General features: G+C 39.3%; 1 protein-coding gene across 3 annotated transcripts in view; it reads left to right on the top strand.

The window, feature by feature from the left end:
- Positions 1–13051, top strand: part of Atg10 (autophagy related 10) — a 266526-nt gene that overhangs the window by 172224 nt on the left and 81251 nt on the right. For all 3 annotated transcript variants that reach the window (XM_028760149.1, XM_028760150.1, XM_028760151.1), the window contains one exon: positions 9860–9957. In XM_028760149.1, the coding sequence (XP_028615982.1) occupies positions 9860–9957 (98 nt within the window). The remainder of the gene's footprint in view (positions 1–9859; positions 9958–13051) is intronic.

Here is a 13051-nt window from a genome sequence, read left to right as displayed (position 1 = left end):
TCTCTCTCTCTCTCTCTCTCTCTCTCTCTCTCTCTCTCTCTCTCTCTCTAACACTATCTCTATCTCTGTATGTTTCTGTGCTGTCTAGAAATATGCCTAATGAAAATAGGCAATCACATATGTATAGCTCCTCATATATCTTAAAAATATATTACATGTAATTTTCTATTCAAGTAGTTTTCTATTCAAATTATCAGACAGATTTTAAAATTTGGGTATGCTAGGCTAGAGAGATGGCTCAATAGTTAAGAATCTGACTTTAGTTTCCTAGCACCTACATGTCGACACACAACTGTCTGTAGCTACAGTTCCAGGGAATCCAGTGCCTAGCTTTGTGGATGCCAGGCCCACATGTGGTAGGTATACTAATGTACATGCAAGCAAACAGACATACATATAAACTAAAAATAAATCTCTTTAACAGTTGATATTTATGAATTTAGTAAGATGAAAACAATGGGAAATGATCAGGAAAAGCAGAATAGGACTTGGAAATTGATGACAGAGCCAAATGAGGACAGTGGAGTCCCGGTAGTGCTTGCAGAGTGAAGCCCTTCGGCCCCAATGGTGAGGAGAGATAGGCCTTCCACTTGGATCCTAATTTTCTCCCGAATTGGAAATCTACTTGGATCCTGAGAATTCAGATATCTACTATATCTGCTTATATGGATTCCCATAAGGTGTTTTATGTAAATGCAAAACATTTATTCAGTGAATTTCAAAATTATGATCATTGTCTTTGTTTTTAGTAAGAACTGGGCCTATTTCCTTAGAAGTAATGTTGAAATTTGTTCTCATCTATCCTTAGCTCTGAAATATTGACCATAATGTGGTATGAAGATGTTTTTAGAATGTAGTGATGAATAAAGGAAATCAGAAGTGAATGATGCCCTTGGGGGAGCTAACAGCCCAAAGAAAATAAGTCAGGCTGAAATCCACTGTAAGAAATAGAATATGCTCAGGACCACATAAGAGGAAAAACCTGACACCAAAATGCAGGCTGATGGGGTGACTTTGACCTAGGGTGATCAAGAAAGCCTCTGCAGGGCATGGGGTTCATAGACACTGTGATGGGAAAAGGGGAGGGCAGATCTAGTAAGAGAAACGGGAAGATGGAAGCTTCAGACCCCCAGAGTGTAGGCCGTATTAGTCACCACCACTAGTAGCAGCAACAGCAGCACAAACGCAGCATACAGAGATGCTATGCACAGGCACACACAGTGTGGCAACAGGAAATGCACGATCTAGAGCCTTGCTTCTCATTGTTTGTTCCTTACTGTGAACTTGGGGAAGGTGTGGGTCTATGTACTTTCTTTTGTCACATTAAAGCAAAATTTAGACAACACCAATCTATTGCCATTGCATGGATTTTTGAGGATTCTGGACATTTCCTGAACCTGGATTTGGCACCGAGTATGTTTATGTCCTGGGAACTGTGCTACGTGTCTTAGTCCTCACAAGACCAAGGGAAGATAGAATTTTTTTTTCTAATCTTTATGCACAGTGATAAAACTGAGTGTTTCCTAGGATTCTGATGAGTTACTAAGGATATGTAGAAACTGCAGACTCAAAATGCCGTACCTGTTCTCATTTTTCAATGTTATCACTCTAATAATTGACTGAAGATTCAAAACCATATGAAACATATGAATTAACTGGTGGTGTAGGTGGATGAAGTTGCCGTGAGCTGTGTTTTATAGTTTTTACATAGGTATCTTCAATTAATAAAGATACTAAGTGCTTATAGGAATAAGTGAAGATTGCAGCATTAGCTAGCCAAGTACTGATGCGAATGTACGTGAACAATTGCACTCATTTTATAGCACAGTGTAATTTTCTCACTGAAGCAAAAATGAATTTTCCCCTTTGGTGGAGCATCGTCTCTGCCTCCCTGTGGAGTTCGACATGAATTTTTATATCCTTCAAAGCTCTGTGGAAGGCCAGTCTGTTGAACAGTGGCATATTTCGTTATGAAAAATCCACTCTAGTTTCTTTTTTATTTCTAATGACCGTATCTAGGATATTTCTGTTAAACTTACTGTGCATAATTTATATTCTTTCTAATCACTTTTAGGAGTTATCCTTTTTTTTGTCTGTGGTTTTTTTTTTAGTGTGTGGCTTATACTAGAGTTGTATAGTGCTAGGGGAATATCTCATGGTATTATTGGATTCACAAAAACGACTAGCATTAAGGAATTTAATTTAGAAAGCCACACATCTTGAGCAATGTACAGTTTACTTGACATGTAGGTTATTCATTTGAGAGATTTTATGTGAAAATGTCAAATGACACTGGACATTGCTAACGATTGTACTTTTTAATTATTCCAGTTTTTTGTCTAATGGCTCTTGCTCCTTTTCTGCTGCTTTAGTATCCATGTGTGTTATCATTCCAGCTAGCAGCAGCACACAGTGGGCACTCAGTAAACACTTCTTAAATACATTACCGCTATCATTGTGTTTGGTTTATAGGTTTCTTCTGAAGTTACTTTGGCTTCTATTTCGGCTTTTCAGGTTTTTAGAAATTTTACTCAGCTTCTCCCTTGATGTGATTATTGTGATTTCTAGGCATATAAAAATCAGTGCCACTGAGTATTTCATATCTTGTGAGGAGTGATACATAATGTGTTTTCCTTAACATGGCTTAAAGTTCTTGACTGGAAATCCTTTGACCTGAATACATTGGCACCAAATAATATGTTTAATACACTTACCCAAGGGCTATTTACACTCATGTTTTTAAGTTAAAATGCTGCTTTTCAGTTTTCAGAAACACATAATGGTGCACCAAATACTTTGCTTCCATATTATTTAAACTCCGTTACTATGATTGAGATTGTTAACATAGTTAACTGTCTCAGTTCAATGGTTCAATGGAATTTCTAAAGACTCTAGTTCAATTTGAAATAATTAGGATTGTAATCATATTTGAATACCTCTCATATGCCCACAGTGTATGCTAAGGTTTGAAAGGCTGCTGATTTGGTCGTTGTTGTTGTTGTTGTATAAAAGGCAACAAAATCCAATTCCAGTGTGTCTTCGATCATGAAGGGATAAGCTATGGCTAGGCAGATCAGCCTTGAAGCCTTAAGGGAAAGAACCCATATGTTATGTAGATTCTATTGTCAAGGAGGTAAAGCTGCATGCACTTGTACTTTTAGAGCATAGGCAATGAGAAGAAGCTGGAGAGATTCACAAAATTTCAGAGGAAAATCAAAGTATTGACCTGATCTTTTTCTAGTCCCTTTTGTTACAGATTGGCAGATGGTTATTCATTAAAAAGAAATTTAGTTTGTGTCAACAAAATCATTTGTGCCCCAACATGAAAGATAAGATATGAATACCTTTTAAATTACTATTTTTAAGATTTAATTGTGGGTTCAGCAAGAGTAAGATGTCTTAGTGGGTGAAGAAAGGTATTTGCTGTTCAATCTGAGTTTGATCCCCAAACCTACATGGTTACTGACTCAGTGACCCTACACACACCACGGTGTGTGCACATTATCCCGTACACATGAACACACATACAAAGTACTATATAAATATGTAAGTAAACACAATTAATAATAATGATGATTAATAAGAGTAACAACTACAATAATAGCACCATAGAGTCCAGAACTTGAAATGGAAAAAAATTCTCATTTTAAATAAGTATCATTGTGACTACAAAGTATTTGTATTCCTTGTCTGGCTCTGAATGTGGTTCCAAGGAACAATTCCACTGACAGCTCTTGTAGCATTACTTGAATCATTTAACCTCCCTTAGTTACTATTTTGAAGAGAAGTAGTCTTTTAAATATTTAAGACCTGGCATGTTTGTTTAAAATGCTTAAATTCTAATCTTTATAGTCGTATCAGGCTTGCCATGATCTAGCAGAGGGTGCCAAAGAAGAGACATCCAGGGGTGCTAGGAGGCTTTGCAGTGGCCCTTGAGAACTAGCCAGGTTATTCATGCAGACACACACACACAGAGACACACAGACACACAGACACACAGGGGGGAGGGGGGGAAGGAGAGAGGGAGAGAGAGAGGGAGGGAGGGAGGAAGGGAGGGAGGGAGGGAAGGGAGAGAGAGAGAGAGAGAGAGAGAATGTGCACAAAAAAGCAAAATTTGTTTGTTTCTGCCTGTATATGTATGTTCATGTGTGTGGGTACACATGCCTATGTGTGTGTTTATGTGTGTGTGTGCATGTTCACATGTGTGGGTACACATGCCTGTGTGTGTGAGCATGTTCACATGTGTAGGTACACTTGCCTCTGTGTGTGTGTGTGTGTGCGTGCATGTTCATGTATGGGGGGATACATGCCTATGTGTTTGTGTGTTTGTGTGTGTGTGCTCATGTGTGTGGGGACACATATGCAAATGCCACAGGTTGTATTCCTTGTCAGCTCTCACTGAACCCAGAGCTCATCAGTTGTAATCTCACTGGCCAGTTTGCTCTGGAGAAAAGAAAAACCATGGGGCACATAGAAACTTTTATAGCAGTCATTGTTTATAGTAGCCAAAAAATGGAAAAGAAAAATAGCAAATGCCCATCAACTGGTGAATGGATAAGCACAATGTGCCATATAGTCAATAAATATAACTTGACTATAAAAAAGTGAATAAAAGCTCAGTACATGCTACGACATGGAAAACTTCTAAAACAATTCACAAAAGATCCTTCATATTATATACATATGTCATATTATATACATGTATGTATAATAAACAAAGTAAAACAAGAGACAGTGGTTTTCTAGAAGCAGGCAGGTTAGGGAATGCTGAGGAATTGCCAATAAGTTGGTGGTTTCAAGCATTCTAAACCTGAGGTGATGCTTATAAAACCCTGAGAGTATCGTTGACTTACACACTTTAAGCAGGAGAGTTGGATGTGTGTGAATTGATCTTGATATATCTGTCTTTTATGTCCTCTGTGACCCCACAAGAGCTAAGAGGTTGCTCATTTTACTGCTCCTCAGTTCTTCCAGGGGTTCACTCTCCCGGTCCCCAGAACCTCCCCCGCTTCTGCCAGGCATCACAGTAACTCACAAGCAGTGTTAGCACCTTCTCAGAAAGGTCTGAATCCGCTCCCTGCCCCTTAGCTGTCTCTCTGCAGCCTCCTTGGCTTTCTGCTGTAGTATACATTACTTCTTAACTTCCCATATGATGTTTGCTATGGACTGTCATATTCTTGCTCTCTGGATACAATATAACTACCACAAAACATCATTTGGCCAGTTGATGTATCACAAGAGCTTGGGATATGGTAGGTGCCAGATCATATAAATATCTGTTTCTAAAATTAACCTCTTATCTCATTACCCCAAGGAGAAAATTAAGGGGCGAGATACTAGTTCTTCTGTGTTGAATTAAAAGTTATTTTTCATTTTGACTTAGTAATTCCATTCTAGGAAATTTATCAAAAGAAAATAATTGAAAAGAAGGAAAATTGATGTGGCTTCCTTGTGACTGCTTTGTGCCAGGTATTGTTCCAAAGCTTGTGCTATTTTAAATGACCAACACCAATGCGATACTTGAGTGAATATGAATTACAGTGTACCATGAGTACAGCATCAGATAACCAGAAAAGCTGCAAAGATGTCTGTTAATTTTTACTGAATATGAAATATAAAGAAACTTCAACCTCTACTATGGAGTTAAGACATCTTTACCGATGACTTGTGGTGTGTCAGACCCTGGTCAGATGACAGGGTTCGTTCAGGAATAAGAATGACCAAGATCCACATCTATAGATCTCCACAGTTGGGAAAGACAGGAAATGAGAAGTGTGTGAGTAGGTAACTTCAGAGAGTGATGTTTATTATGAAAAAAGTCCAGGAGGGCAAAGGGCTGGCTGGTTGCTGTGAAGGCGATCAGTGGATTCACTGCCTTCATTAAGACCTGGCTCCTAAGGAAGAAAGACAGTGGTATAGATAGGGCAGTTGGAAGGTCTGGAATGCTTGTACATTCGATTTTACCCTGTGAGGAGAAAAATAATAGAGCATAGTTCCACATAAAATACATTACACTTATGTTTAAAGGTTATAGAGTAGACACCCAGCACTAGAGCTTGGAGGACTAACAAAGGCCGTTGTGGAAGTTTGAGCTTAAATCTCAGAGTAGCACAAATGGCAGGATAAGCACATACTGTAGAGAAATTTAGAATATTGGAACAGACCATAGTTTTTATTGGGAGACTGCTGGCTGAGAAGGAGACAGCTATGAAATGACTGTTGGGTTTCTGGTTTTTCCTCACTATGTAAGAAATAGAGAAAACACATGGTGATGTATTAGTGATGAGGAGAGTTGTGTTCTGAGGTTAGAACCTAGGGCCTTGAACATGCTAACCACATGCTGTACTAGTGATGTACAGCCATGCTGTAATTTGTGAATGAAATTAATATCAAGGATATAGAGAAATACATTGCTGCTAATCATTGGTAATATTAAGTGACAGAAAGAGCCTGAACACTACAAACACAGTACTTACTTTGTCTTTTTTTTAAGCTACAAAAGCTAAAACCATAGGAATTCTTTTATCTTTCTTTCTTTGCTTTTATTGAAAATTCATACAATATATTCTGATCATACTTTCCCTTTAACCATCCCCTCCCAGATCCTCTCACCTCTTAGCTCATTCAACTCCATACCTTCTTTGCAGAAAACAAACAAGTAAAAAAAATTTTTTTAAGAACACAAAAAAGCACAAGAAACACACACACACACACACACATACACACACACACACACACAAAATCTTGAAAACACAAAATCAAGAACCATAATATACAAGCAAAATTCCAGTAAGGTAAAAGAATACACAAACAAAGCAATATGAGATAAGGAAAAAAATTATGATAGAAACACCGTTGAGCTCCTTGTGTGCTGGCCGTCACTGCTGAGTGTAGTGTGGGTGTGCAGTTTGAATCCCCCAGTAAGACTCTATGAGAGGATGTTAATTTTTCCTTTGCAAGCAATTGTCAGTTGGAGATAGAGTCTTGGTATGGATGGGTGAGCATCTCCACTTCACCCTCTCACATGGGGAACCCATCTGGCTTAGACCTGTGCAGACCCTGTGCATTGCACTATGATCTCTGTGAGTTCCTATGTGCCCCAGGCCTGTTCTGTCTGGAAGACACTGTTTTCTTGGAGTCATCCATCCCCTCTGGCTCTAAAACCATAGAAATTCTTACTGACTTTAATTATGCATTTTTGAGATAAATAAAACTGCACCCTCTTTGTTTGTTTTGAGCTTAGTTTTAACCTCTGTGATTGCTTTTTTAAGGTGACCATAGCCATTTAAACCCTGTATTCTAAAGAGTTCTCATTTTTATTCTCCAGATAATGTGGTCTGAAAAAGCACTAGCCCTCAATTCTAGTATCACGTTTGATGGAAATCCTGTAACATTCCTGATATTGTTGCTAGGCTGCTCATTACGATTTTTGTATAAACACTTCCAGCAGAGTAGGCAGGCTTTTAACGGTGGCAATAAGCAAATTATGCTTAGGTTATTGATTATTTTAAGGAATAAGATTAAAATTATTATTCATTAGCATATATTAAAACTCAGCTTCTCTTGTGTCTGAAAATTTTGTGATAAGGAATACATTATTTATGTATCATTTTTTATATACATCTATGTATATGCATTTTAATATGTGTATATATTTTAGTACATATAAAAAACATTCACAATGTCTCTGTCCTCAGAGGAAGCATGGCTTAAGAACAGCACTGGATTGTGTGTCCTGAAGCCAGCTTCTGATCCTTCACAGGGGTGAGCTGACAGCATTATCTTAGAGAGTTAACACCAAGGTGTTAGTGGCCTTATCTCTAACATTAGTTGCCCTACTGTGCCCATCTTACTATCCATCTAAGTCCCTCCCATTTTCATATGTAAACATTATTTGAAAGCACATTGTCCTTTGTAATTTCATTAGTGAGCTTTCTCTGTGATGCCACAGGACTTCGGATCTTATTTACCTCTTCAGAATCAACACACTCCTGTTTTGAAGATGTATAGTGCTTATCTTCAGAGCAGAGTTTGGCCTACTCTGTAAATGTGTTCAGAAAACAATATAACACAGATATTGAAGTCAGCTTGTTTTCAACTTGTAGCTAAACATGACATTCAAATGTTAATTGGATGAATAAATCTTGTTCATTTTACAGACATGGAAATGTCAGTGGAATAAAACTATTTATCAAAAGATAATGGTCTCCTGCTGCCAGATAAATGCCAAGATGAAGATAGTTATTGAAAATGTATCAAAATATTTCAGTGCTATTTATTGAAAATAAAGGTTGAGGGAAAGTTCAACTTTTTGGGTCAGACATGAGAAATGCCCTGCTTATGCCATTAGCATGTTACTGCATCAAAGGCACTGTGTGTGGCGCAGGAGCCTGGGGACTGAGTCTGAGAAACAGCAGTGCAGACAAGGATCCATTAGCCTTGAGAAGGGCTGAGTACAACGTGGATCTGTTAGCTTTGAGAAGGGCTAAGTACGGAGTAGAGGCTGGCAGCTGCTGAGTAGTTACTGAGCATTTTCTGTGCTCCTGACACAGTCCTGAGAAGGCTCACTCATGTAAGCCTCATGGGAAGAAAATCCCCAAAGGATTATCTTACTGCTTGTATAGGAAAAGTAATTCAAAAAGCAAAGATTTATACAGGAAAGTACCTGAGATGCACACAGAGAGCACCTGCCCGCCCTGTGTTTAAACACCAGTTAAACTCTAAGCCTCCTGCGTCCCTCATGCTGAATTTCTTCTTGTACTCTCCAGTCTGTAAACCTCAGCGATGTTTACTGTTTGGAGACGAGTATTTCCCTGGACTATACTGCATTTCTTTGAACCTAGTAATTCGATATATGTTGTATTCTCTTGAGACAACACTGGACGTTTGTCCAAGGGAAAGGCCTGTGTTGTCTTCAGAACTTACTGCTGTGAGTGGACAGAGTAACAGTGGATTCTTGTGTTTTGATGCCCTTCCAGCAGTGCATTTAGAAAGCCTTTGTAACTATCTCTCTTTCTTCTTTTGTATTTGAACCCATCCACCTATATTTCCTCTTATCTGTGTACATTTAAAGTACCATGGTGGTCTTCATAAAACACTTTGAGTGGCACCAAATGTAGAGAGAGACGTGACACAAAGGGGAGGACTGCTCACTACAGTTTCCTGCTATTCCCGTCATGTGTCATGCGAGTGGCCCAGGTTCTCCACAGCATGCATTCCATCCCCCACTTATTCCCCACACTATGTGCTAGGTCCCCGTCCTCTGCACTCTCCCACACTAGCTTTCTCTGGCACCCGCTGCTTTCTATTGCGTAGTTTAAGATACTCAAATACTTGTCGTAGTTTCTCCAAGTAAGTTACTTACTGCAAGAAATTACGTTCTCCTTCCTTCTCATCTCCTTGAGGCCCAGTAGAATGATGTAAACATTATTGTTCAGCAGGAGAGAGAAAATGTCTGGGTGTGGCCTCTGCTTCAAAGACAGAGGAATCAGGATGACTCCAGCAGTATCCACAGCAGACCTCTGGGAATCAGAGTCTGGTTCCTGGACTTGCCCTTAGGTTTGTGTCTGTTGTTTCTCTCTGAAACATGTTTACCTTTTGTTTAGTTTGTAAAATTCCTAAAGGTAATGAATAAAAATGTCAATTACTGTGTGAACACAAAGGAGAAAATTTTAAATGTTTAATCTTCCCTCAGGTAGAAAATAGTAATTTATACAGAAGTCTGATACATAAGTGTGTACATCAGGTGCGTACACCCATTGAGATTTTCCCGGAAGTCAGACACTCAGTGCTTTAGAGCATCCACAAGCACCATCGTGTCGCATGGATCACTAACACAGATTTGCTTGTACTTTCACAGATGGGAGACCTTTAGCTCTGGAGGATATATGGGAAGGCGTCCATGAATGCTATAAGCCACGGCTGCTCCAGGGACCGTGGGACACCATCACCCAACAGGTCAGAGTCTTTCCCTCTTATGGACTCAGCACCTTACCTCTGCACACTCTGTGATCTAGTTCTCTCACCCACTTCTTTCCCTGTTTCAAGCCTGAACATCCTTAGAGACATCAATTCAATGACAATGTCTTGTAAAACATCGTGGTTTACTCTCCATATTATAAGCTTACATAACACTCGATTATTTTCTTCACAGGGCTTATTATAATTTTGAATTATATATTTTAATGATCTCTTTTTCCCAAAAAAAAAAAAAATTGTGAACTCCCTTGTGGGTAGACCCTGTCTGGTTTTCCCCTTTCCTCTTCCTTTGTATGCCCAGGATCTGCATAGTGCTTAGGGTATACTAGGGGCCAAAAAGAAGTTTGCTTTATATGCAGAAACAGAATCTAAGGTGGCACATACATTAAGAAATAGGAGCTTCCAGCACCTGGAAAGGCAAAAGGATCTCAGTAAGTTTGTAGCTAGGACTACTACATAGTGAGATCCACTCTCAAAACAAAAAGAGAAAAGGGAGGGAGGGAGGGAGGGAGAGAGGGAAGGAGAGAGAGAGAGAGAGAGAGAGAGAGAGAGAGAGAGAGAGAGAGAGAGAGAGAGAGAGAGAATGAAAGCAATTTAGCTTACAATCAAGTGAGCTGAAGGGTGGCTCTGTTTGTGAAGAACATCCCGTGCAAGCACGAACACTTGCCGTTGGCCCCAGAGTTCTGTACTGCAGTGTTTCAGTAGAGCTCTGAATCAGCAAACTCACGTGCACACAGTGTGCACACAGAGACAGAATGCTCAGAAGTATATATACCTTTGATAGAGAAAATGTGTACTTTTAAGTGTCAAGGAAAATGATAACGGGTGTAGAAAGATCCTATGCAAACTGTATGGCTTTAATTTTCACGTCCTTCTTGATACAAGGTTTCGCTGTGTAGCCTGGCTGGCTGTCCTAGGGAAGTAGGCACTTCCAGTCCTGTTGTCTATAATTACTTCACAGTTTTACTTGTAGGTGCATTTGCAAAAGAAAATGTGAACTCCTGATTAGTAGTAGGTTTGCAATATGCAAAAGATCAAAATAGATCTACAAAATGAGACATAAAAGAAGCAAATTTGCAGAAGAATAGAAAACAGGCCTGTCAATCATGCCATTATTACTGCTTTACTAAAATGGTAGTTAATTATCTTAGAAATTTAAAAATACTTGTCACTTTGCAAGCATCATGAACATAAATAATTTTTACTTCTATCAAAACTATTTCTCCAAGTCTCCGTTTAGCTTAATAAAAGCTGTCTTTAAAAATGGCTTTATCAGCCATTAAACAACGCCCTTATGTGGATTTCATTATAATAACGGCCGTTTACTTACCTGTCAATGAAAGCAGTTCTTTGACGTGGCTGCAGGCGACCATTTTGTAGTTTTTTAACTGAGGACAACTCTAGCACTGAGTGCCTTTCACACTGCCCTCTGTTTGTGCCTTTCCTTTGCACTGTCTTCTCCCAGACTAACCTGGGACTTCCCTTGCATCCGTGAGCGGAGCTTTGCGTCCCCAGCTGCCTGTTGCTTTCCTCTGTGCTCTCTTCCTTGGCCATGCCTTCTTAAGCATCAGTGTTCATCTCTGATCAGCCCTGCAACTGCTCTGCAAGTGCTCACAGGGCACCACCTAAATGCCTGACCTGCCTGCTGGCTGCCACTCCCTGACACCCTCCTGCTTTCTAAAATTCATCTTTTATTCCACTCTGTGCGGCTCTTGCAAAACATGACTCTTGGTTTCTCTATAACCGTCTTATATCACTTCCTTTGAAATTCTTCCTTGGTTTAATGCTTTCTCCCTCTGTCTGCATAGTTCCTACATACTCTTCCATTAAATTCTTTCTTTCACACTACATCAGCTAGCTCCCTTGCAACCTGGTTCTGTAGACCTAGACCAGGTAAGTGAGTGGTTACTGTGATACCAGTAATTTGATACGTAAGCAAAGCAGCTGTATTGGACTGACAGCTGGCTCTGTGTATAAAAGCACTTACCACACAAGCCTGGCAATCTGAATTTGATCCCCAGAACCCATGAAAAGATGGAAAGAGAGAGCCGACTCCTCCAAGTCTGCTGCCGATCGCCACATACATATCATGGTGTGTGTGTGTGTGTGTGTGTGTGTGTGTGTGTGCACTCTTACACAAATAATAGTAACAATTAAAAAATAGCCACAATGTGTTTTTTTCTAAGCAAGGTCATCTTGTTTAAAGAAAACTGGTGTCTATTAATTTTAAGAATGTACAAGTGAATGCTGTTTCAACTCTCAGTATTGTCAATGACAACACACCTCCAGAAATGTATACCATTGAGTCAGAAGCCACAGGACAGAGAAAAGGTTTGGTTTTAAGTATCAAGGAAGATGGTAAGGGATACAGGAAGGTTATTTGCTAAATATGGATGTCTTTAATTTTAGCATTTGTTTAATACAGGGTTTCACTATGTAGTCCTGGCTGGCCTTGAACTCTCTGTAGACCAGGCTTGCATCAAACTCACAGGTATCTTCTTGCCTCTGTCTCCTGGGGTTAAAGGCATCTGCCACCGCTCCCAATTTTAACTACTGAGCTCCTTCTTAATTATCCTTCTGATTCTGTTCCTATCCCTCTCCGTTTTTTCATTAATGGCTCTGTTATTAATCTCAGTGCCAAACTAGTAGTACTCCCTGGTATTTGTATAATTTTCTTTTTCAATTCTACATGTCTCTGTTCTGGCTCATGACATAGGAATGGAATTTTGAATTCACAACTGTACTTTCTTTTGTTGCTTAACCCAGTGTTACCAATAGAGTTCCTTCTATTTATGGAATATCTAAGATGTACCCAATATAACGAATGAGTCTAGCCATTCTTTTAAAGAACTGTCTAATGTATTTAAATGTATAGGCATTTGAATGCCTTCTTTTCCCCATCTGTCATAGTGCTGTCATGTTACACATCAAGTCTGATAATAGAAAGCAGTGTTATTTCCAACATGGGCTCACTTAATAAATATTTTAGATGCCCAACTATAAAATTTAGATGGACTTTAGGAAATTCTCTCTCTCTCTCTCTCTCTCTCTCTCTCTCTCTCTCTCTCTCTCT

This window comes from Grammomys surdaster, unplaced genomic scaffold, assembly GCF_004785775.1.
Source record: "Grammomys surdaster isolate TR1022 unplaced genomic scaffold, NIH_TR_1.0 126391, whole genome shotgun sequence".
Classification (NCBI taxonomy): Eukaryota; Metazoa; Chordata; class Mammalia; order Rodentia; family Muridae; genus Grammomys; species Grammomys surdaster.
This window is presented reverse-complemented; position numbering and strand designations above follow the sequence as displayed.